At 36.3% G+C, this 27,596-nt stretch overlaps 1 protein-coding gene across 6 annotated transcripts in view; it reads right to left on the minus strand.

The window, feature by feature from the left end:
• Positions 1–27,596, minus strand: part of STIM2 (stromal interaction molecule 2) — a 147,938-nt gene that overhangs the window by 17,721 nt on the left and 102,621 nt on the right. For all 6 annotated transcript variants that reach the window (XM_059164087.1, XM_059164071.1, XM_059164062.1 and 3 more), the window contains 4 exons: positions 11,236–11,347; positions 7,262–7,377; positions 4,270–4,447; positions 3,560–3,737 (listed from right to left, as the gene is read on the minus strand). In XM_059164087.1, the coding sequence (XP_059020070.1) occupies positions 3,560–3,737; positions 4,270–4,447; positions 7,262–7,377; positions 11,236–11,347 (584 nt within the window). The remainder of the gene's footprint in view (positions 1–3,559; positions 3,738–4,269; positions 4,448–7,261; positions 7,378–11,235; positions 11,348–27,596) is intronic.

Raw genomic sequence — 27,596 nt, forward strand, 5'->3', positions numbered from 1 at the left:
AAAAACTAGCAAGAGTTCAAGCTAAAGATGTGTAAGGATGCATGGTGGAATATAAGGAATCACAAACACACTCAAGACCTTCAGACAAAGTCACAAATGCACCGCGGAGCATCCTGCTTCTGGAGCACCATAGCTGTAAATTACTTCCCCCAAAGCTAAGTAAGTAACTAAAAACTCCACTCTTAAACTCATGTGCAGAAGAATGTTTGATCTGAGCAAGCTCAATTTATTTAAATAAACTTTATTGTGTGCCAGAATAAACTAATAAGAGTACTGTACACAAATTTCTTCTGATAAAGTAATAGAACAGCTGTCAGATACTGCAAAAAGAAAATTATGTTTGAGAAGTATCTTTTAAAACTTCAAAATCAGAAGAAAAAAAATCACAATGGGACACTAAGTACAGACATTACAAGTAAGGGTAAGAGAGAACATACTCCACTTACTCACTAAAAACAAATCCTAAGCAACATGTGCCTGACACATTAAACTGTGCAAAGCGCTTGGGACAATACTGTGTTTAATAAAATAGCTGGCTAAGCTGTGTGGTGTCCCTGCTGATCTTTCAGGAAGAGAGGATCTGAGGTCAGGTCCTGTGACATGGAGCTCCACACAACACTATAAAGTGTAGGTCAGCAGGCTCTCTTACTCATAAGATCTTAAAGCTAAAATTTCCATACAATTTCCATTGCCAAGGAGCTAAACAGAGAATCTATTTCAAATTTCACTCAAGTTTTTCTCTTTATTCATAAAGATTTTCCTTATTATGTCTATACATTTATTTCCCCTAAAAGAACTCAATAAACACATTTAACACAGAATTAGTATAGAGCTAGCTGAGGCTTGGGAAATTGGTTTATTTCACAGCTGAAGCTGAACAAAGTTTTCACTGTCAAATAATGATTTAAAATTTTGGAAATCTTGACCTTCCAACAAGAGCAACTATTTTAACTATATTCACTGTTATTATTCATAAGTTTATCATTTGACCTAAATTCTAATCCTTCAGTTTGAATTACACTGTTATTTACAGAGGAATGGATGCGGAAAAAAACAAGTTATTATAAGCTTTTGCAAACGAATTATTAAATTGTTTACAAATATAATTATTTACACAATGTTTGTATCTCAGGAATAAAACAGCAATAAGTAAAAACATGGTATCACACAAAGAAACACCCTAAATATCTGAAAACACAGCTCTAGACTCAACTTTATGATTATTACCCTTGTGACCTTCACAAGTTCTTCACTTTCTAATCTGAGGTTTGTCTCATGTAGAATAGGCAAATACTATGACTTGTCCTGACTTTGGTCTTCTTGAAACTTTAAGAACAAAATAATTTACATGAAAAAGTATTTAAACCATACAAAATATGAAGTGGTACAACTCTTCACCCGAAAGTTTTTGTTTTAGGGAAAAATAGTGCCACTATACAATACATGTACCAGAAACTCTTGACTTGTAGTTCTGAGAAGTTGACTACCTCCCAGATAAGCTATAGTAATACTTCAAACTATGTGGAATTGTAGACTATATAACATATATATATTATTCCCAGTGAAATTTACTTTTAGAAACAAAACTTTTAATAGCAGTATGGGAAAACGTGGACTTTGGAGTAAGACACACAAAAATCTTGGCTTTGCCACCTAAGAGCTATGTGAATTCAGGCAACTTATTTAACCTCTCTGCACATCTCATCTATAAATGAGCATAATATCTATCATGAGGATTAAAATTTATGACCAAACCACTTGTAATGTGCATAGCATAAACTTCTGACACAGAGTATGCAACTGTTAAAACTGTGTTTCTTAATACTATAATCATGTTGGACAAAGTTCTTTTTAAATACCCACTTAACCCCTTTAAACCACCTCTTACTGACTTGGGATCTGACTAGGATTATTACATTTGTACTGGGACATATCATGGAGATCCTACGGTCTACTGAGGTGTGCAACGGTTTTTGCAAAAACTTCATATTAGAATGTTTGTGATTTGTGAATCCTTTTTGTAGGGTGTCTTCTCCCTTGCTGTGGGGCAGTCACTTACTTGTAAAATTCTGCTATAAGTTTATGTATCTGTAGGCAAATTACCACTACTGCTTTCTGATTTGTTCTTTCTTACCCATAAAGTGCAGAAAAATAGCTAACAAGCCAGTACTGGGAACAAACCAAGAGTTAGAAGTCTTGGTGGGAAAAGGCAGTGAGTTCTCACAGAAATAAAAAGCATAATATCTAATTCCTGCACACTATAATTTTGGCTAAGCCTTTTTCTTTTCTTTTTTGTCTGTTAACTACTGGATTCTTTACTACATTCTGTACAGATAAGGTTTGTCAGGTAAATAGGACCTGACCCCAAAGTACATGTAGGAGTTAACTTTAGAGAACAAACTCCTTACAGGGAAAAGATCCAACAAAAAAGATGCCGGGGTATGAGGGAAACAATAGCTAGCCATGAATGGAAGAGATGGCTGTGTTCAGGCAGAAAAATCCTACCAAAAATGACAATCCTGAAGGAAACAGTAACACACACTGAACATTTTTTCATGAGTTAAAACTGAAACTCATTCATCACATAATTCTTATTCCTTATTTAGCACCTGGCTGAGAAGACAACAGTACACAAAGCAAAGCGGGAGACAGAACACCAAGGTTCTTGGCCCTGCTTTACAACTGAGACACTCTGATCTTGGGCACACTTTCTCGCTTGCAGTTTATCAGTAAAGAAAGGGTCCAAGTCAAAAGAAGGAGATGAGACCACAGAAACAGAGGTTGGAGTGACGTGTTTTGAAGATGGAAGGAAGGGGCCATGAGCCAAGAAATGCAGGCAGCCTCTGGAAGCTGGAAAAGGCAAGGAAACAGATCCTCCCTAGAGCCTCCACAGGAATGCAGCCCTGTGAACCTATTTTAAACTCTGTCTTAAGAACTGCAAGATAATAAATGTGTGTTGTTTTAAGTCACAAAGTTAGTGGTAATTTTTTTAAAGCAAGAACAGAAAACCAAAAGATCTGCCTACAATTAAATTCTGCACCCTCACCCCCCACCTTTCCTGAAGGCTTTCATTCCATCTTGAGTAACTGCATGGTAGCAAGAGATACTGAAAAGCCATCTGTAGACAACTTCAGAATTTTTAGCAGATTATGTTCTAAAGCCATTTAAGAGGATTCAAATGTATAATAGAGATTCTTTACCTTTGCAGAGAGGCTTAACATTAGATAAACTTTACTAGGTTACAGCTGGTAGCTGAAACATATCATAGATGTTAAATAAACATCTTAAATTCACTGGATATAATTAACATGGCATGGGGTAAGATTTCATGAGTGAGTGAACATGACAGTAACTTTATTTTTAAATTATTACTTTGTCATTTTGCTATATGGGCTTTGATCAATGCTAACAATGCTAACAATGTAAAACAAATAATTCTTTTATTAACTAAGGAAGAATATACAATGCCACTAAATGTAGAAGACTAAACAAAAACAAAACAACTCCTCAGAGGGGCGCTACCACTGCCCTAACAAATATGTTCGTGGGATGTAAATACCTGCTCCAATTCCTGCTCTGCGTATTGCCGTCTGCTCAGTTCACATTCGGCTCCTTCCCTTAGCTCTCTCAGCCGACAGGCCTCTTCCTTTGCATAATTGATTTCATCCATCATTTTGCGTTCTAGATTTTGCTTTTCTACAGCAACATTTCTGTTTTCTTCCTGTGCTTTTTCAAGCCTTACAGAAGGATAAAAATTAAAATTCCTCACCAAAATTTCCAAAGTTTCATTTTTTTCACAAAGAATAAATACGTATCAAGCAGGAGAATACATGTTTCCACCCAAAATCAGAGTATTTTCTATTAGTCTTACATGTGAATACCAAAACTAGCAGGTAGCCCCCTATACAGCTATATGGGTAATACTGAGCTCAAAATACAGTGATAGCAGGGAATCACCCTTCAGCAAAGAGACTTTTAAGAAATTCATTATTACCTGAATCACGTTAAAGATAAAACTTAACTATACATATCATTCCACCTATACTTGACTTATTTCCACTGACCTGCTCATTTATTCTCTAGTGCATACCTTTAAAATAAATCTAGAACAATATAATTTTTCTAAAAATACAAAATGAAGTGGACAGACCCTTACTGATGTGTGTAACAACTAAATAAAAGTGTGAGCCAATGCCCATATTACATTTTCACAAACTATATTTGCCTACATAAATAGTAAGACTCACGTAGCTTTTTAAACTTACTCACCTCTCCTGTAAGTCCATTAGGCTTTGCTCTGCAGTTTGTAGACTCTCTAAGTCCTTCATCATTTTTGCAACATGTTCTTTTGATGTCTTATTCTGTGTGTAAGCAAACCAGCACCCTCCGACACCAATTACTATAGAAACTGTGAGAATAAAATCCTTCATCCAGTTATGAGGTGGGCCTATAAAGAAAATTAGAGATGATTAATCTTTGATAACAGAAGCTCAATACATAGAAGCAATTTTTTTAAAGTAATAGGTATCTAAAAACAAATGTGAAAATGTCCCTCCTATAAACCAGCTCTAGCCTTTTAAAAATTCCTTTTTCTAATAATCAAAGTGCTTATTGTAATAGTCTGATACACTAGAACTACCAGAGGGCACAGATAAACCTACAAGCATGTACGCCAGCCCTGTCAGTAACAGAAGTCCTGGGGAGCCATGAAGCACCTCCAATCATGTCCTCTGTGGGGTGGAAGGAGGCATAAAGAGTACCACCACTATCATACCAACGGCTTTCCTTCAGTCCAGTTAGAGACTGGTCTTGCTTTGATACATACACTGGAAGCCTAATCATTCCCCAAAAGAGGATTTTTCCCAAGCAAGTAGTCATATAACTAAGATTAGTCAATGATTCTCAACTAAGGGTGATATCCCCCCAAGAGTGGACATTTGACAATTTTTGCTTGTCACAATTGGAGGGCGTAAAGTGGATGGGGAAGTTGTTACCGGTGTCTAGTGGGGAGAGGCCAGGGATGTCGCTACATGTTCAATAACGCACAAGACAATCACTTTCCAGCCTCACATCTGCCAGTAATAGAGAATCATCTAGGAATTATCCAGCCCAAAATGTGAAGCACCAAGGTTGAGAAAGTAGGAGTTAAATGATAACAAGTCATGCTTTAGGTGGCTATTTGACAGAGGTATCTGGGTTACTAGACAGAAAGAACAGATCACCTTCCTTTCCATTAGGCATGTCAGTAATTTCTAGCACTTACTCACTGAGTAAGAAGCCAGGGTCTACTATCTTCAGTGATACCAAACACAGAAATCACTAGTCAAATAATTTCCTAGTTTATCCCTGACTCTTAATACACATGAATTTTCAGAGGGCTCTCTGGAAGGATACACAAAGATAACTAATATAATATAATGTATTCATTGCTCCAAAGAGATATAGTTTATAGTGGAAAACGACCTAACTGCCCAGGCCTCCAGCAGGAATATCTGTTGCATGGGTGATGAATGAAATAAGGAGCTCTATAGATGGACAAGTTCCTGTGCTTCCTCGGTCCGTGTATGTTTACATGGTGTGATGAACAGCACGCTCCCAGCCAAAGACCCTCGGGGCTGCATATTTCCAGAGCGCACACCTACAGTGAAACAGATGCACTGTGGAAGACTAAAATCTCACAAGGATTTATTTTTATTTCTGCCTCAGACTGAGAAGTTCAGCTCGAGTTCTAGTTCAAATACGAGCTCTGTTCAGGCCAAAATAGAATCACAGAAATAACAATAAATAGACAAGTCCCAAACTCTAAAATAATTACCACAAACTGAAAAAGATTTCAAAAAACTTCTTTAAAATATATCTTTGTTCATTTTATAATGTTAGTGACAAATCTACTGCCTGTATTCCACCTGCAGGGCTCATTCACTCGAATAATAACTCTAAGACAAACACATTAAAAAGGTAATGCATCATTAACTTCTTCACTGGTTTGTTTATTAAAACATTTGCTTTCAACATTCTTTGAGACTAGTTTGATTTCTTTTCAAATGATAATATAATACTGTTTTGGCATAGAGGGTGATTTGTTTCCAGATTAATAAAACATAAATATCCCTAACCAAGTTGTACAGAGAGGCAAGTTTTAGAGCTTAATTCTATTTTCACCAATCACTCCGATGAAAAAAGTAGAATCTCTTGGAAGACAACCCCCAAGAGATGCAGTAAGAAACTCAGGGTGTCATCTGTGTGGAATGCCCGGCATTTCAGGAGCGTTCTGCTTCCTAGGGTTTGTAATTTCCAACAACAGTGCATTTCCACCACCTCTCACAAAGCGGAGTTCCAGCTGTTTCACCAGCTGCTCTCAGCCTGAGCCAAAAAAGAACCACCAGTACAGTCATGGAATCCATCCAACAGCTCCAGGAACCCTTTTTCAGTAGGGCCACCCCCAAAACCATAGTACCAAAACCTGCAAGTCTCCTAACTCCAAAAATTGAGGTAAAATAAATATTAGTTTCCTAATTTATCATCTGAAGATGCCATTTTTCTTGTATTAATTTTGTTATTTCTTTTTGGCTTCTGAAAAATAGAACATAATTCCTTTAAAATGTGTACTCTTCAAACATTTTCCCCCAAAGCTTTTTAGAATTTGAAATTAAATATATTAAATTTCCTTTCTGGAAAAAGTATTCCTGTCAAAAGTAAAGAAATACAAGGCTTATTTTCCTTACAAATATGACATAAAAATTTGTTAGATGTTCTTCAACACAATCAAGTAACATTCTCCACCTTGTACTTCTGCCAGGATAGTCTGTTACCATGTAAAATTTCAAGTGGATCTCTGCTTTTGATCTATAGCTAGGAAATCCTTTTCCTGGTGATAAATGAAATCAAGTTAGGATGTATTACTCCATGCCATGGAGACGGTTATATTGTACCATTTCTGAAAGGCATCCTTCAGTGAATATCCAGCTATAATGGTATCAACATTAAAACTGTTACAAAGATTTAAAGTTCCAAATCTAGAAATTTAATTCTAAATTATCAAAGAACATAGTTTTTACAACTTTTTACATCAGTAACCAGCTTGGAAATTTCACATGCCACATTTCAATGACAGAAAATCTCATCCTATATATCTTAACATACATGACATTTCCTTTATACCTAATGATTTTCTTAGTGTTCCTTCTTACTTTTTCCTTCTTTAAATAATAAATATATGATCTGATGATTCTTTTGCATCAGACTCAGAGAGAATACTAACGTGTCAGAGGTCCAAACAAAACCACATCCAGTGCCTTGAGCTGAAGTTTTTGCCTGTGACTCCGATCGCTGATTTTCAATTGAGAACTCATAAATGAAGGCTCATGTACTGCTATCCTGTTTATTTAAAAAAACACACATATTAAATGAAAATATTTCAAGTATGTAAACTTAAATATTTTAACAATACATTTAATATTCAGTGATGACTGCTATAAGAGCTCATCCATGTGATTTAATACTTTATTAACATATCAAAACATACCAAAAACCTTCCAGTGTAAACTCAGCTGTACGAACACCTATGTATGTCAATTATTTATTTATTATGTTGATGTTTTTGTTTTCTAAGGTTACTTTATGCTATGATTTACTAGGATATTGAAATTTGTCAAATGTAAAAGTATTTTACAATAATTAATTACCTCTGGCATTTTACTATCATTTCACAGAGGATAAGAACATTGTACATGATTTACTTAACTTCACTAGCAGACTTTAAAATATAGTTTGAGAACAATTTAGTCGTATCACTTTTCTTTAAAAGTATCTAAAAAAGCCTATACCTTTACATTCTTATATGTAAATTGCTTAAAAATTAAACAAAGTCCACTGAAGTCGTGAGAGTTAGAAGTCCTCATGGAGAAGAGGGAGGGATTTAGGTAATAAAAAGTACTCAACCATTTCACCAGCAATGAAGAAACCATGTAGGGAGAAGGGAGCGGAAAAGGCACATGTGAAATAAGTAAATAAAATTACTTTGTTTTGAATTTCAAATCCAAGTAGCCCAAAGTCATCAACTAAGACATCTTAACAACCAAATATAATGCTAATAAAGATCTTATAACACAAAGTCTAATAATAATAAAATTGCTAATAACAATGACAATAAAAACAAGCATGTACTATATGCCGGGTCCTGTATCAAGGGCTTAGTCAAAATTCAAGCAAACCTCTAATATATATAAAATTCCCATTTTATAAATGAGGAAACTAAGGTAGGGAAAGATTGAGTAACTTGCCCAAGGTTGCATAATTAGCAAGAGGTAGGGCAGGGATTCAAATCCAAGTATGTGTGATTCCAACGACTGTACTCTGAACCACTATATTTTATTTTGGAAGGTATCAAAATCTTTTAAGTATGGAGAAGTTATAAAGCCTCCTATAACTGCTGTAGGCTTCCATAACACGTTACAGAGTAATGAACTCTAACATTCCCTTTACAAAATGCTTTCCTTCACCTCCGCAGGTCCCTTCTGTGTATGCTGCTATTACACCTTTAACGTGACAAACTGCTTGAAGCCAAAGCTAGGTCTTGTCTCAGTATCCCCAAACCTAGCACTATGCTTGGCAAAAGTAGATGCTTGATAAATGCTTGTATAATACATGAATGAATGCATGGATGGATGCATGAATGAATTAATAGCAACAATATCGATAGACTAAATTTAAGAAAGACAATGAGATGTAGTAAAAAGGATACCAAATAACAGTTTTATACAAAGTTCAGTATGAACCCAGAGGTGGAAGTGATTCTACCTGAGTGGGTGAGGATGTCAGGGAAGTTCACACAGGTCTGAAAGGAATGAGGAGGCATGTGTCAGGCGAAGAGAGCCTTAGTATAAGCTCTGGTAATAAGAATTTCAGAGTATAGAAAATCAGTAAAAAGCTCATGATAACTGACATAAAACTAACATAATTTTGGCTACCTACTGCATATGTGACAGTATTTTAATGTCACAGAAAGGAAACATAATGAATTGTTGTAGGCACATGTACATCTGTGATGTGTAATACATTTTCGTATACATTATTATAAACAGCTCTTTTATCTACAGTTACCCTACAAAAAGTTCTGTAACTCACATCTTTAAGTTAATTGATACTGTTCCTTTAAGTGTAAGTGCCATTACCATAGAAAAAGGGCTGGATGAAGGGCATTCCAGTTTTCCTTTCTCCTCCACTCCAAAAGGCTCCAATGGGCTTACCTGAAAGCTGAACTTCTGTATTTATAACTTGTCTTTCCTAGCAACATGTAGACTATTTTAAAAAATTGATCTTGATTAAATGTGATGTTATTTCAACAATTCTAGGATTTGAGTTATCGCTGATAACCTTTACTTAACCAAAAGAAAAAAGTGACCATAACATTTATTGCCAGAACACCAATCAACCTATTCTATCTCGTGTTGTGACACAAAGAAACTTCCCAAAAGACAACATAAGAAAAATACTATGAGTTCCTCATACCAGGATAACAGAACTCAAAAACCCCTAATCCCATTTTAGTGCTCTACTATCCTGTTTTGACTTAGAAACTTCTCGTATTTAAAAGCAAAAACTGGGGTGCCTGTGTGACTCAGTCAGTTAAGCATCCAACTTTTAATTTGGGCTCAGGTCATGATCTCAGGGTCATGGGATCGAACCCCACATCAGGCTCTGTGCTGAGTGTGAAGCCTCCTTAAGATTCTCTTTTTGCCCCTCTCCCTACACCTCCCACCCCTTTTCTCTCATAAATAAGCAAGCAAGCAAACAAACAAAAAAATCTATCTTATCTTTGTCTTCTTTCCAGCATCTAGTTACACCATGAACAACATAAATGATACTAAATACATACTTGTTGAATTGACTCTTATTCCCATAATTCCATCATTATAGTCATGTACAGAGTAAATTCAGAAATACTGATGTTGATGTTCAGAAAATATTTACAGGAGGTATGAAAATTTTGGATTGAGTTGAAAATTTTCACATTTTTCAACTCAATCCAAAATCCAAAGTCCAAAGCAACAAAAGCCACTCACTCAAATACAGTATGTAAGTAAACTAATTAGAAATACAATATGCACATCTCATCACATATAATAATAAGACAATAATAATGGCTTAATCTTTTTTGATACAAGAAACATTTGAGAGAATGTAAAATAAGCAGTCTTCCAACGGTCAGGTTCTGGTAGAACCATTACAAATTTCAACATTTAAATCTTTAAAAATTAACAGGGCACCTGGGTGGCTCAGTGAGCTAAGCATCTGCCTTCTGCTCAGGTTGTGATCCCAAGTTCCTGGGATGGAGCCATGAAACCCTTGTTGGTCACCTACTCAGTGTGAAGTCTACTTCTCCCTCTCTACTGCCCCTCCCCCTGGCTCCTTCTCCCTCTCAGTCAAATAAAATCTTAAAAATTTAAAAAAAAAAAAAAAAAACTTAAAAACTTATTAAGTTAAAAAACTTGAAAAATTATTAAGTTAATTAATGTAGATTTAGAAAATAAAATTCATAAGACTAGTAACAATAATTCCAGACACCTAAGGGATTAAACTGGCATCCTAAACTTTGGTGTAAGATCTGTCTGGGTTCAAATGTTGAATTGGGCAAAACATTTAACTTCTCTATTTTTTTTTTTTAATTCCTAAAATGCAATAATACATAGTTAACTTTAACCATGAAGTTTAAATGAGGTAATACAGAGTACCTCCATGTAATATACACTTTAAAATGGTTTTTACTAAACCTCATTTTTTGGTTTTTTTTGAGGTTTAACTTACAGTGACTAATACTGAGCGGTTATTGTTGTTATTAAAAGAATCTAATTAAGAATGACCCATTCAAATAGGTCTTTCATAAAGGTAGATTAATATCAAATGAGTATGTTTTTGTCATATCTACCACATGGTCAGAGGTTGGCCCTCTAAAGTTATCTAAAAAAAAATGCAGCTGGCCTATCTTCTACTTCCCAAAATTACTATCTTTGGTAATAAATTTTAAAAAGAGTTTGATTATTCAGATAAGAAAAGTTGATTAAAATTGCAAACTCACACCTAAAAAAAAAAATTAAAGAATGGATATATTTATAATATTTCCTTTGAGCCCTTAGCCAGAGAGTCAACTTACAAATCTGGCACTAAAAATAATATCTAGTATGTAATTCTCCTTGAGTAAAAAAAAAAAAATACATTTGGATAATAAAGACTAACCTGGGAAGCGTTGTTCCTTTGACATTATTGTCTCTAAAATTCTTTTCATATTGGGGTAGTTCAACAAATTCTATCAACCACTGAAGCGTATCCTCAAGGGTCCAATTATGAACTGCAAGAGATAAAAGGGGAAGGCATATTTTAAGCACATCTGCTTTCAAAACTTGTGTAATTTACATATATATTTATATGTATATACATTCACACATACATAAAATTACTATAATTTCAGAGGATGTTAATTGAATTTTCAATTCAATTCAATTGACAATAAGTACTAACATGATATTTGGCATTCTATCAGAAGCTGAAAACAATGGAGACATACCTCCTACACTTAAGAGCTTATAATCTATGACAGAGAAAACATGAAATAAAAAGAAAAAAATTAGCATGGTTAATTCTAAAATAAGCAACTATGTAAAATCATTCAGGATGAAACAATCCATCATTTCTCTGGATGTAAAAAACACTTATAAAACATGTACCTAATTATTCTTTCATTTTGTCATCCATCCATATAATCCTGTAAACCTTCTGAATATCATATCAGGTCCCATTCTAAGCACTGGGAATATGTTAGTAAACAAGATGCATAAAGTCCTTGGCCTCATGGGAGAGGGGAGGGGCAATCCACAAGACATGGAAGAAAAGTGGGGGAAATTCCAGACAGAGAGCAGCTATTAAGAAAGAAAGGAAAGCTGTCAGGAGAGCCTCTGAGGAGCTGTTATCTGATTTGAGAACCAAAACTTGCAAGAAGCTAACACTGTGATGATCAGGGATAAAAATATCCCTAACAGAAGGAAAAGCTAGTGTAAAGGCCTTATGATTGTACTGAACTAGCCACATTTGAGAGAAGGAAGCAGTAAATAACCAATGTTTTCAAATCTACGTTTATGTGGATTTATCTCCCTCAATGTGGAGAAAGGATTATAGGAGACAAGAAGGAAAACAAAGAGCAGTAAGCAGGACATTCATTTATATAGCTGTCCAAATGAGAGGTTATTGCCTGGGACTACAGTGTTAGCAGAGGATTTGGCGACAGACAAGTGGTCAGATTTAGGATATATTCTGGGGATAATGCTGCTAGATGTGCTCACAAAATGGATGAAGGTTGTTGGCTACAGGAAAGTTAAAAAAAAAAAAAAAGTACACAGGGCGGTGCCATTAACTGTGATAGGAAAGACTAGGAAGGAACAGACTGGGGAGGCAAGTAGGAATGCGTGACAGAGATCAAAAGTTGCTTTTAGACATGTTTTATTGAAGTGTTATTAGATATTTAAGTGTATATCTATAGTAGCAGTCAGTTACACAAGTCTGGTGCTTCAGGAAAAATGAGGTTAGAAACAAAGATATAAAAATTGAGAGTCATCAGCATTCGGTTGATCTTTATGCTGAATGAGATCCCCCAGGACAGTGGATTGAGGGAATGGCCCAAAATCATCAAGAAAATGACCAGTTATAGCATCTCTTCTCTTGGACACTTATTTTGAATTAAGCTCGTTACATTCATTTCTTCCTCTAAGCCTTACTTAAAAACAAACCTCATGAAGCACTAATATGATTATCTCCATTTTTGAGATAAGAAACTAAAAAGTCAAGGGGACCAAGATGGTCAGTAGCAGGACTACAGGCCAACTGACTGTAGGACCTGACTATGCTACTCTAAAGCACTAATACTAAATAGCAGTAGAGAGATAAACAAACAGTTAAAGATTGGGAACGACTTAGACATTCCTGCTTGAAGCATATGGAGGACAATAACAACATTATCCAAAGGGAAGGATCCAAATGTCCTTAAAAAATTAAGAGCTCCATATTGTCTGCATTTAATTTGAGGGTTTGGGAACACAAAGTGCTTACAGGCCACAAAAAAGTCAAAAGAGAGTGATGAAAATAAGTGAGCAGTAAAAGCAGACCTAGGAATCCATCTGTGTATATATAAATTTGAGAAATATCTTTCTGATAAACTACAGAAAATTATGAGTTCACTTTTGCAAGCAAAGCTAATTCTTCACAATCTGCATTTTCATTAAGTGCTCAATAGAGAAAAAGCTTAAATCACAAATGAAAAATTAACTAGCAAAAATTCATTTAAGAATTACACATGGTAATTGATGATTTTCTATTGAGACAAAGCTTTGACTATTTTAAAAATCTCTCCTTCATGTGTTTCTGCCATACCCTTGGATACATGCCCAAGGCTGCTGTATCCATTTAGTCAAATAAATTAGAATACCAGCCAAAGGTTCAGGCCCTCGGTGCTTTCTACTGAAATTAATATATTCAAAGTAGCCTTTTTTCTTTTAAGTTTCTTCCCATTCAGCATGAACTGCACTGAGAATTGCTTGTCTTGATTGCCAAGAAACCAACAGTGCAGCTGCACCTCACACACCCACACAAAAATCTCAGCTAAGAAAAAAGGATAAGATTCTGTCATTTCTATTGCTGTTCAACTGATCAACAAAAGTCCCTGATCTCAACACTCCAGCACATCAAAATATTCCCCCAATTCCCAATAAGCCAGCACATAAAGGAAGAAAAATCGAATAAAAATACATATTTAAAGTGCCCAAATCCCAGCATTACTCTACTCTGTAAACAGAGTATTACAGTGGCTCTAAAGTAATTTTCTTTATAATGAATCTTTAAAACAACAAAATTCTAACTCAGAGCACACAGTTTACTTTGGGAGAGGTTTACTTCTCCCTATGCCTTTTGGTTTATTCAGTAATACCTAGTAAATACCTTCACTTCTCACGACCATGGCATGTACTTTACATGAGCTTTCTCTGATCCAAATATACTAGCTGTCTTTCAGTTCTTAGGAGAGATCATACTGTGTCCCTCCTCAGGGCCTTTGCACATGCTATTTCCTCAGTATGATTTTTTTCTCCATTGCTCGGACTCATCTTTGTCTCTTTACTGAGTTTCCCTATCTCAGTTAAGACTTCAGTACCTCAAGGGAGGCTTCCCAAACATTGTTAATGGTCATAAATCACTCTGTACTCTTTAGGCACAGCATTTAACTAATTATAGCTATTTATTTGTATGACTTATTGTATGATCATTTCAACATATGTTTACTTCACTAATGAACTGCTTCTTCCTTCTATTCCTAGCATATGATACACAAAAGATGCTCAACAAAAATTACCTGTTTGATCCTCTTGAATAAATGAAGTAGAACAGGTATTGTGAAAATCTACTTCCACACTTTAGTGAGGAGACTCAAATAATCAGAAGTAGGACTTTGTACAAGAAATCTTTGATGGCAAAGCACTCACTCATTTAAGAATTATTACCTGGTTCCTCATCACCCCCTTTCAGGGCTCTTTCACATGTGCTGTTGCTAAACAGAACTTCCACCAGAGGGCAGCCCGAGAAGGAGACTGCATTTCTTCAAAACCTAGATTTCCCATCTGCAAAACTATAGAAAAGCCAATTTCTATACGGCTAACTTATATTCTTTCTGCTAGAAACTGTGTCTCCAAGTGATTTTTGACATTTATTCCAAGGCTAAAATAAAGAACTCCGGAATACAGAGACCTTATTCTTGTCCCAGCTGTGTCACAGATTCACTAGGACACGACAGCCAGGTGATTAATTATGAGTCAGTTTCTTAACACAGAGAATGATAAAATTAATCTAGACCACCTTTAAAAATTCACTCAAATTCTGATTCCATTATAACAAACAAAAGTTGGTGTTTAAAATATTGCTAACTAGCTAGCCTAGAAAGTAGATTATAAAATACTGACGGGGGAAAACTAACTCTTAAAAACTTTCAAGACAGACACAAAAACTGCTGCTAAAGTTTATTATGTGTGTATTAAACACCAGGAGATTTGCAAACATTTCAAATACTCATCGCAACAACCCACTGAAGTAGACACCTTGATCACACAGAACTTAAAAGTCTATGAAGATGAAGTTCTTAATTAGACATAAAAGATTATTAGCAAATGATCAAACCAGGTTTCAGACTGAGTTTATTTCTAGAGTTGTTAACCACTGTGCAGTAAATTGCCTTTTCAGATTTAGGTAAGGGGTCCCAATAATCAAATTAAGCAATACAAGTAGACAGCTTATGCTCCAGTCATACCTGAAGCCATACCTGCAGCTTTCTGAATGTACCACATTCCCCCCTGCCACTCCTTCGACCTGGAATGGCTTTCCCTTCTTCCTCTTTCTCTGCCAGGCATGTTTCTTCCCTGGCCTTTAAGACTCAGATCAGCAAGTCCCACGTCCAGGAAGTTTCCCCTAAATGTCCATTTTCAGATTATAGTTGCTCTCCTCTGTGTCCCTCATCACAGGTACATATATTTGCCACAGAATGTATCACATACTCTCATGGAATTGCCCATTTCTGTCTTATCTATCCCTGGGTGAGGAGTTCCTAGAAGGCAGGAACTTTTTTTTTTTTTTTTTAAACGTAATATAGTGACTGTTAACACCAAAAAGCCACATTCCTTTGACATAGGATTTTATATTTTATTATACCCTTTCACTTACATTCTCATTAAGCCCCCATAACCACATTTGAGACAGTTACTCTCTCTACAGCCAATACAGAGAACCTTAGCCAGAAGAGGCCAATAAGTACACAAATGGTCACACACGTCTATGAACTAGAAGAGCTAGAATTTGAACTCTCATTTTCAGAATCCAAGTTTACTGCCAATATAGGTGTCTCCTAATTTGAATACCTCACTGTTTAAAACTTAAAACACATTTTCTCTTAGAAACAAACCTTCTAGACGCATAGTACTAATAGTAATACAAGAGTTAAGCATTATGTATGAGCAATCTGCTATAGGTAATTGCATTAATGAATTTGGGATTCCACTAGAGACATCAAGGACACATTGTAGCCTCCTGGGCCTGGAAGTAGTAACACAATAGCTCAATGGAGCTATGCCAGTTCTTCATCATGAGGTGACTCCTGGGACTTAGAAAAGCCTAAATGATAAGACTTTCTAAGAGCCAAGGGACTCAGAGCTGGGGCAGGGCTCTGGCACAAAGAAGGTGATGAGGAACAGGAAAGAGCAGGGACAGGATGGTGAGTAGAACCAAATCTTCAGGAGATGAGTGGGTGTGAAGATGTAGGATGTGTGGGGGCACACGTTTATGGATTTTCACAGGAACAGAGGCAAGATAAGGATTCTCCTTTTCATTATCCCTCCCCCTTGCTGCTCTCAACAATGCTATTTCTGTAATAGGGAATGAAGTTCTTGATTCTACACCAAAACAGCTTCCCTCTCTTCCCCTTCCTCCTTGCAAGTCTCAGTGCCACCATGTAATTATTCTGATCAGGCCTTGAAAAAGAGGGAAAATGATAACTGGACCTAAGGGGAGAGCAGCTTTTAGACAGTAAGAGGATTTAGAATAATGGGAGAATGACAAGATAGAAAGGGCTAGAAATAGCCAGCAACAGAGAGAGAAGCTAGCATTCCTGTGGCCACCCAGCTGAAGAAGCCTTCTAAAAGAAACACATGAACCATGCATAGGTACATCCTCCTGTACAAACTGGTTTTAAGGAGAAGAAACACTGCAACTGAAAGTGTTCTCCCCCAACCCTGATACTTAGTATTTGTATCAAACAATACATTATACGTGATGCATTATTTTCTAACTGCATCTTATGTCTCTACTATACTATAAGCTTCCATAAGGCAGGAGCTATGCAGCCCAGCATAATGTTGCCATTTAAGTATCAGCTGTATGTGTAACGTGTTTTTCTTCCCTAAAGGCGAAAACCAAACCTGCTGTATTTAATTGGGTCTACTGGCTATACCATGTCTATAGTTGTGTAAAAGACAAAAAATACTGTTTTCATGATATCATATTTCAAAGCTGCACTGGAGAATCCTTGACACCAAATCAGAATCACAGAGACCTACAACATCCTGGAAGTTAGAAGGTGCCACTTTACAGCTGGGTGTTTGACAGCAGGATGAGATGAGAACTTATGTGCTTCCAGTTCACCCCTGCCTTAAGTATGATATACACAAACCAGTGTGAAAGATACACTTCAGAAGATTAAGATATACATATTTACTTGCTCCTTTCATCTATAAAAGGCAATCTTATAAAACCAATGCACCCAGTGTACTTAGCCATATACCTGTATTAAGTTACAAGCCTAAAAATACAAAACAGCTTAGTTAAGTACCACCATATAAGTTTTCATCTGTTATATTTAATATAAGTACATGCTGTCCTAAAAACCTTCAAAGACAATTTGTAAAATCACCTAAATACTGTGAGAAAAAACTGATTCCTAATTATAAGGCATTAGCGTGCACATAGAACATGTTAATAATAGCAGTAACTAATATTGTGTGAGCACTTGGCAATTTCCAGGAACTAGAATAAAGGCTTTACATGAATTATTTCATTAAATTCTTTCAACAACCCTATGAAATGGGTTTTACAAGTAATATTATAATCCTGGTCCACAGATCAGGAAGCTGAGGCTCACAGAGTATGTGTAAATTCACACAAGGAAGTGGCAGAGAGAGGATTCAAAACTACCCCTGTTGACTTCAAAGCCCCAACTTCTAACCATTATACGGCCCCCTCCCCACCTCCTCTGCATGATGAAAACATTTCAAAATACAGTTAAGTCACCATCAGCCACGTCAGAACTTGGATATAACACACGCATTACATTTATTCTATACTTCATGTCTTAATAGCTCTCCGACTATTTTTTAAAACCTGCAATATCCTAAATTGATGGTAAAAAAAAAAAAAAAAAAAAAAAACTCGTTAAGGGGCACCTCACAGGCTCAGTCAGTTAAGCATCTGGATCATGATCCCAGGGCTTCCTGCTCAGCAGGGAATCTGCTTCTCCCTCTCCCTGCTTGCTCACTCACTCTCTCTCTCAAATAAACACACACACACACACACACTCACTCACTCACACACGAGTTGGGGTGCCTGGGTGGCTCAGTTGTTTGAGCAACTGACTCTCCATTTCAGCTCAGGTCATGATCTCAGGGTTGTAAGATGGAGGCCTATCAGGTTCCACGGCCAGCATGGAGTCTGCCTAAGATTCTCTCTCCAACTCCCTCTACCCCTTCCTCCCTCTCTAAAAACAAAACACACACACACACACACACTTGCAATGTATTAATGCTAAGAAAGCAACTGGCATAACAGTTTCTTCCAGCAAACTAATATATTTTTAAAAAATCAACTTCTGATACCATAAAATAGTACTGCAGAATTAAATACAGTACAGTTCAATACACACTCACTATCTTCTATTAAAGCATGAAAACATCTTTATAAGTACCAAAAGGTTTGGTAAAAGGGAGGAGAAAGAATAAACATGATTAACAAAATATTAACATATTTAACATAATTAAAACATTGTTAACAAAAGCAACTACACTTAAAGTTGGCCATATAAAATAGTTATTGAAAGAAGTTCTAGATTTTGCAGCTTCTTGATAAACAGGCAAGAAACTATTTGTGGGGACACCTGGGTGGCTCAGTCAGTTAAGTGGCTGCCTTCAGCTTGGGTCACGATCCCAGGGTCCTAGGATCAAGCCCTGCATCAGGCTCCATGCTCAGTGGAGAGCCTGCATTTCCCTCTGCCTCTGCCTGCTGTTCTCCCTACTTGTGCGCACGCTCTCTCTCGCTCGCTCTCTCTCTCTCTCTCTCTCTCTGTCAAATAAATAAATAAATAAATAAAATAAAAATCTTTTTAGAATAAACTTACAGATAAATATTTGTGGCTATAAAAATAACTGAATTATTGGTATATTTATATTAAGTACTGTATTCTAAAATATATGTGCATACCAGTATTAACCACTTCTCTAAATTCAATTTCACTATGAGATTTCAAGTAACTAAAGCCTCCGAAAGTCTCTTTACAGTGACATAACTTGCCAAAAGAAAATGCAATTAATCTAAGGTACAATACAGCAGGGCTTTGATGAAAAGCAACTTCAACTAAATGCAACAGAAACAGTTAAAAATTACTTTTTAGAATATAAAAGATGAAAAAGTTTAAAGCTTTCCACATTTCATCTTATCTCAGCCGGTTTATAGATTTTGTGGTATGACTTCTGAGTGAGGCTAAATGATCAGCTGCTCTGCATGGTCCAGACAGGCTTATCTTTAGAACGGTGCCAGAATATGAGCTCCTCATTTGCACACTGCTTGGCGGGGCATGTCTCTGTAGCATGGACTACATTCCTGCAACATGCTATATTTGGACACCTAAAAGCCACACCCTGAACTTGGGAAGTCCAAATATTAGTAGTTGTACTAAAGACAAATAAATACACATGCTGTCCCTCATGAGCTCCTTAACTTTCACCGTCCAAGAATTACATGTAATTTTCAGGCACTCTTCATAAATGCTAGCAAATGTCTGAACATTTAGAACATAAAAGTTACCAGGGTGTCTTCTTCTCAAGAGTGGTAAAATGGACACTAAAGGAAGACTTTATTACTTTTTCTCTTGTAAACTGCCATCTTATTTTAATTTAAACAGGATAGAGTATCAGCCTGTAATTTCATGAAGATGGTGAGGAATAACAAAGACATACCTATAAAAAAAAACCTGGAGAAACACTGAGTCTTAAAATTTTATGACTGTTCTGAAGATTAACAAAATGCATGTGGAAATGCCTCTAAGCAATGGTGTGAAACTACAAATGTAAATAAGTATCACAATAAAATAGTAACAATGAATCAGAAATTATTTGTAATTAAAGAAATGCAAAGAATACACTTTCTTGAGTCAACAAACCAGTGGACTCAGAGGCCATAAAGAAAACTAAATGTTTAATCAAGTTTTCTTAAATACCTCACTATTGTATTAAAGACATTATTAAAGACATCACCTTAAGGACAGGGTGGTCGCATCTCTGGTTATGCATTCTTTCGTGTCACACTCAGCCCCTCGGCTGCCCATCTTGCCCTCTTTTATTTACTTTTAAACACTGAACTGAGAATAAAAAGAGCATTTCACATAAAATGAAGGTAAGTTCTTTAAGGGCAGACAACACTTCTCATTCATTTTTATATTCATTCCCAACATGTTGTACAATGTCAAAAATATAGCTACCACTACATAAATGTGGAATGGCAGATATGTCTTAGGAACTCAATTAATGTTTGTTAGATGAGTGAATAGATGACAAAGTGATTCTATCAACCAAGGCTGCCAGGAAAATGTCACCTTTGTTTACTCCTTTTAGTGGCGCTTCTAGATAAAGCAGCAAACATTTTCAGAAGTATTACTAAGTTTCATAAAATGGAGCAGATGCTGCTTTTCAAGAAATATGTTAACAGAAATTCTACTTTTAAATGACAGCTTTACAAATGCTTGCTTTAATTTTCTGTTATTAAAATTATTTAAAAAGATCAATTTTTTTCTATTGGAATTTGAAAGTTTCTTCAAAAGAATTTTCTCTACATGCAACTTGGGATTCTTTTATTCAGCAAATTTTTTTTTAAGATTTTATTTATTTATTTGACACATCACAAGTAGGCAGAGAGGCAGGCAGAGAAAGAGAGAAGCAGACCCCCTGCAGAACAGAGAGCCCAATGTGGGGCTCGATCCCAGGACCCTGAGATCATGACCTGAGCAGAAGGCAGAGGCTTTAACCCACTGAGCCACCCAGGCGCCCCATTATTCAGCACATATTTACTGAGTTCACAGTAATTACTACTGGGCACTGGATAAAATAAATATAAAACATCAGAGTCAAGATATTATCACTAACACTATTAGAAAGCTCAAAAAATATATATATATACTGACTTTAAGAGGGAGTTCTCAACAAAAAATGAACAGAAAAGCCCAGTTAATAAATACTTTTTTTCTAAAGGGGATTAGAAATTGAGTTTTCACAGCTTGTCACACAATCTCCAGGTAGGAAAAGGCACTACATTCAAAACTTTTTAATCCTAATTTCTTCTAGATAAGAAAATTCACCAATTTCAATGACAGAAGTATTTTCAAGACTCGGGCAGTTTCCATTTTAGTATGCAACTGCATATGCCTTTTTCTAGTACATTTAGTGTTTAGTAATTTAACAGATCCCAAATATTATTAGTTGCATTTACTTGGCAGATAACATTTCCCAACCAAGAGTAGTGGTTTAACTAGTTATTACTGACAAAATAACTTTTAAGAAAAGTTCTCATTTTCGGAGTACTGACACAATGGTTAAAACATTAAAATACTAAATAACAGGGCGCCTGGGTGGCTCAGTGGGTTAAAGACTCTGCCTTCAGCTCAGGTCATGATCCCAGGGTCCTGGAATCAAGCCCGGCATTGGGCTCTCTGCTCAGCAGGGAGCCTGCTTCCCTCTCTCTCTCAGCCTGACTCTCTGCCTACTTGTGATCTCTATCTGTCAAATAAAATTTAAAAAAAAAAATTAAAAAAATACTAAATAACTTCCCCATTCAAAGGGACCCTTGTCAATAGCTAGAGTTCTAGGAAAAAGGAAAAATGTGAATAATGTACTTCAGTAATAAAAATAAAGGCAGACTCACTGACAGAGTGTCACTGGAGAGCACTCCTCTCCAAAGTTTTTTCAAATTCTCAAGCTTATTTCAAAATCTTTCAATTACCCAGCAGTGGCTAGATTCCGTTAAGAGGATGAGAAGACAGGCAAATGGTGATCAGGATATACATAACTGGGACACGGGATGGGAGGGTAGCTCTGTGAGGGTGGAAGTCTATACATGGCAGACTCCCGAATAAGGTAGCAGCCCAACAGAGTCAAGAAAGTGGCTAAGTAGGGAGGCGGGGGGGGGGGGGGCGCTCTGGCAAATAAGGAAATATATTGAACATAACAGCTAGGCTTTTCATGATGAGTAAAAGCAGATACAAGTAGGGAAAGGGATTAAGCTAGAATTGACCCAGTAATGTTATACTGGTAGCAGTATGAACTGGTACCAGATATCAATGATACTCAAGGCTTTTTAATATATAGACAGAAATAAATACAAAGGTATGCATTTCTAACCTGTTCACTGAGAAGGCCTGGCAACAACACCTCAGTACCAATAAACATACCTAGTGCACAAATCACAGTTTCGAAATACAATTTCAACTCTATATAACCAGGAGTCCTTGAGGAAATAGCTGTTTCCAGGGCTAGGGCTGAGAAATAACATGAGTTTGGAACATCTTTTTTGTGCCAGAAAGTAAAGAGGAGCTCAAAAAATGATGGAGACATACACAAAATAATGTAGAAGTCAGCCAGCTTGAAAGGCTTTCCACTAGCCAAATATGATACAATTTGAGCATCAAAATAATAACAGCAACAAACTATGACCCACTGAATAAAGCAGAAATCCAAGAGTCCACAAGGACATAAATCAGTAAGTGCAGAAGATCAATCTTCAGACCATGAGATTCTGAGATGCACTATTTCTCCAATTTCTACTCTCAAGATATATCTGTCTTCCTCCCTACCATCTCCACAGGAAAAGATTTTGATAATAAACTGTTTAAATCTCTTCCTTACAGTAGAATGTAACTAATAAATAGAAGGAATTATGTAAACCAAAAAAATTACAATGAGAGTTAATCAACTGAGGCAAGAATTGCCAACAGACGCTATAACTAGTGGGTGCAAGGGATATGAGGAATATGCTTTTACAAAGTCTCCAAGTTTCTCTCCACAAAAAAATTTATTAATTACAAAAGAAAAGAAAGTAACTTTACAGTTAAAAACAAAGACATTATCTTAATGAAGTGATCAAAGATAATACCATCAGTAACCAAATAAATTGATTCCATATGCCACTTAAAAAGATGTAATGAGAAGGATCATTTCTGTAACAGTCCAATCCACAATGCATTACCTAGATCTAACCATATGAAACCCTCAAAACAAATTCTAATTTAGATGCAATCTGTGAAAGGTCACTCATGTTAAGTTTCAAGCCAAAGACAGGAAAGTCCAGGAAATACTCTGGAATTGTTTCAAATTGAAGAAGACAGGACAATTGGGTATAATGCATACTCTTGGATCCTTTGGCTATAAAGATCATTATCAGGACAAATGGCAAAACTGGAATGAGGGTCTCTGGACAAAGTATATGTGAGAGCTCTTTGTTCTGGTACAGCAAATTTCATGAAATTTAAAACTGGTTTCAGTTAAGACATTACAATTTTAAAAAGAAGTATTTCTAACTCTTTCTTAGTTATGTAGGTAGAGTTCTAATAATTGCTGATTTCTCTAGTATTTTGTAGCTTCTGTTTTTCTTCAATAAAGTACAGTAATCTTTAAACCCTAACAATGATAACTGTAAACACCAGGCCCTTATTAACTATCAAGTATTATCCTAAACTCTATATATTCAATAACTCATTTAATCCTCAATACAATCCTCTAAGGTAGTAGTACTATAATAAACTACATTTAGAAATGGGGAAAGTTAGGAAAATGGAGATTAAGGTACTTGCCCAAGGTCACGAATCTAGCTAAGTGTTATATAAAGAACTGAATACAGGCAGTCAAGCTCCTTTGGGATACTGTCTCTCCGGGAAAAGAATAGGTATACTTCAAGGTTTCTCAAGAAATTAGTGTCTAAAAGATAAGAGGCCCCAGGAATTATGTAGCCTCAGAACCCATAAGGTTTATTTGTTGTTCATTGTTCACTTAGTACCAGATTGAAAAGATATAAGATACTAAATTCACACTATTAGAAAGCTCCTAATACAGATTTAGGATGTTTATCCTGCAAAAAACTAATAAACTACTATAAAAATATTTATGATACTTTTTGAAAACGAAGACTTTAAAGGAAAACCAATTCCCTTGACTTACGTTACATTCAGGAATTATCTGAAATTTTAGTAGTTTTTTTTTTGTAAGGAATAATTACATTGTTTAAATTACTAATACATGTAAACTTTACTATTTCTCCACTTTTATGGGCTGGAATTGAAATAATCTGTTTCAGAATTTTTTGCCTTTTCTATCGTCTATTCAATAATTCCCAGTTGTATTTCCTTGTTCTCTTGTAATCGACTTATTTCTCAGATCCCAAAGTACATTCCTATTTTAACTTTTTTTTTTCCGCCTGGGCCCCAGCTGTGCCAAAAGGGAAGAAAAGTAATTCTGCTTATTTTAGTGAAACCGTTAGGTGACAAACCAACAAGCTATTACCAAATAATTAACTTCAAAGTTCTTAAATTATAAATTGTCTTTTCTTATACTTGTTATTCCATGAAAACAATATACTTTATTCTATTGAGTAATAATTTTTATTTAAATGAAAATGTTGACAAACCATAAATGATCACCTCTAGCTCCCCACCTAACCAATTTACTTGCAAAATAAACAAATCCTTATATTCCAGAAGACGAACTCCATAATTATTTGTAGGTTTCCACATGCTATCGATCTACAAATACTAATGAAAATATTTTATACATTTGATATTTCAGAGAACTCTGCTCCTTGTTTCCTATTAATACACAAAAAAGCAAAGACACTCACAATGATACAAAATTCATTTTTGAAAAAATATCACCAGTTTTTCATTAAAAATCTGGATCATAAGGGGAGGAAGGGAAAAATAAAGTCAGATGAAATCAGAGAGGGAGGAAAGCTGTAAGAGACTCTTAACTATAGGAAACACTGAGGGCTGCTGAGGTGGGGGGTGGGGGGGTGGGCATTAAGAAGGGCACTTGTTGGGACACTTAGGTGGCTCAGTCAGTTAAACATCTGCCTTCAGCTTAGGTCATGATCTCAGGGTCCCAGGATAGAGCCCCACATCAGACTCCCTGCTCAGCAGGAGGCTGCTTCTCCCTTTCCCTCTGCTCCTCTGCCCTGTTTGTGCTTTTTTTTTCCCCCCACTCTATCTCAAATAAGTAAGTAACTAAAATCTTTAAAAAAAAAAAAAAACTTAAAAAAAAAAAAACATTGTGATGAGCAATGATATGCCACTGATGAATCATCACCGAACTCTACCTCTCAAACTAATAATACACTATAGGTTAATTAACTGAATTTTTAAAAAATTAAATTTTTAAAAATATGGAAAATGAAGACAGCATTGTAAGCTACAAAACTACCATTTCTTATAGTAGCCTAAGTCACAAAGAAGTATTGCTTTTCCTAGAATTGATAATAAAATATTACCTATAACTACTTATAATGTAATAAAGCTCTCTTTATAATTTCATAAAGGCATATCCTACAAGACAATCAATTCTCTAGTTACTTTAATAAACTTTACACTCAGTGGCTGTCTGATGTTACATTCTTTTTACCTATTGAGAAGGCCTCATTTGGCAAAAATTAATGAGTAACTCAAATAAGAACTCCAGGACATCATGAAGATACAACACTGCAAAAACCTTCCACATTCTTACTCTGTATATTTTATAATAGTAGTTGTGAATAGTAGTTGATATGCTCATATATTTCTTAAGTTGATGAATACTATTTGCCTTTTGGGGGTGTTCAGGTCATGTACCAAGAATCATCTATTTCCTGAATTTACATGTATTTGGAGAGCATCCCTTTCTCAAGATTTCCACTGTAACTCAGAATGGACAGGACCTAGTTTCTGCCACCTAAAGTTCACTTTTTTGCTCCACCAATGATGCTTTTAAAAATACCTGTAGTGGGGCACCTGGGTGGATCAGTAAGTCAAAGCCTCTGCCTTCCGGCTCAGGTCATGATCTCAGGGTCCTGGGATTGAGTCCCTCGGGTACTCTGCTCAGCAGGGAGCCTGCTTCCTCCCCTCTCTCTCTCTCTCTCTCTCTGCCTGCCTCTCTGCCTACTTGTGATCTGTCTGTCAAATAAATAAATAAATAAAATCTTAAAAAAAAAAAAAAACTGTATTTCCTCTTACAAGGTACAGAAGCATCTAAGTGATCCTAAGTAAACTAAGTGACAAGGATTTCACCTTGTCAAAGTGCTGTGAAGTACAGAAAATCTGAAATAGCTGGTAAGAGTCTAGAAAGGGGAGAGGTGGAGTAAAATTTACTATGTAACTTCAGTGTTAAGAGTTACACTGGTTCATTTCATTAAAACACCAAAATGGAATTTAATAAAGCATCTGTATTTGGGAAATGATACACTTAATTATCTTAAGATTCAGAGTAAGACCAAAGAAGGCTCATAAGAAAATCCATTTATAGTCCAAGTTTTAGACTGCAAATATCAAGAACATACCAGATTATTTCTGAAAGGGGTAGCTATATTTTTTATCATGGGACACATGCTCCCACACCCCACCCACCCACCCCTGTTAAGCTTTTCTGTTACCTTCTCTTCTCAAAGTCTAGTTTGAAAGTCAACAGTATTTACCTTCTTCACTTCCTCCTTTGCCCACTCCAATCAGACTTTCGCTTCCACCACTACAGGCAACTGCTTTTGTCAAGATTACCAACTACTACTTTGCCAATCCAAGTTCTGTCACCTTCTCATTTGAACTTCTGGAGCATCTGACATGGACTGTGCCCCACTTTTTTAAAACATTTCCTCCCTAGGCTTCCAAGACCCTAAGTTCTCCTGGCTCCCCTCATGTCGCATCTTACTGCTCTTCCAGGCTCCTCCTTCTGCTTCTTGGCCTCCTGGCACTCAGTCCTTCACCTCCCTGCATCTTGACCTCAGTGTTGTATCAACTTTCTTTTTCCATTATTGGTCCCCTAATTGGACCTCTTCAAACTTTTTTCTCCTAATTGCCTCCATCTCAAAGAAATTTTAATACCACAGGTACATAACACCTAGGAGCCAAACTTAATCCCTGTCATCACCCCCCCCATCAACTTCCTGAATCCAATCTAATGGCAAATCCTGTCAGCTATTCCTTCAAACTACATTATCAGTCAGACCTCTCTGGTACCTCCCTCTTACCAGGTCACTTCAAGAGCAAGGCCTCACAGCCTTCCACTTCTACTCCTGCCCCTTTTCTTCAAGAGTCTAAGACCCACACAGTTACTATGGTAAACTTTTCAAAAGGAAATCACGTCCCTTCTTTGCTCAAAACTCCAAAATGAAGCTAGATGCACAAAGACTACATTATACTTAAAACCAATCCCGAATTCTTCATTAGGCCCTAAAGGTCCTATGAGATCTGGCCCTTATCATCTCACAGATCTTATGTCTCCTACTACTCTCCCATCCCTTCAGGACCGTCTGGCTATACTACCTTGTAATCCTTTCAATACTTTGAGGTCACACCAGCCTCAAGGTCTTAGCCTGGCTGATCCTTAAATCTGAAATATACTTCACCTAGACGCACCCCACCCCCCCCACTTTTGGCTCACTCTCAACACTCCCATCTATAACCAAATATCACTTCTCTGGAGAGTTCTTCCTAAATGACAGCACTTTAAAAGCCCTCACTCTACCTG

This window comes from Mustela lutreola, chromosome 1 (genome assembly GCF_030435805.1).
Source record: "Mustela lutreola isolate mMusLut2 chromosome 1, mMusLut2.pri, whole genome shotgun sequence".
NCBI lineage: Eukaryota > Metazoa > Chordata > Mammalia > Carnivora > Mustelidae > Mustela > Mustela lutreola.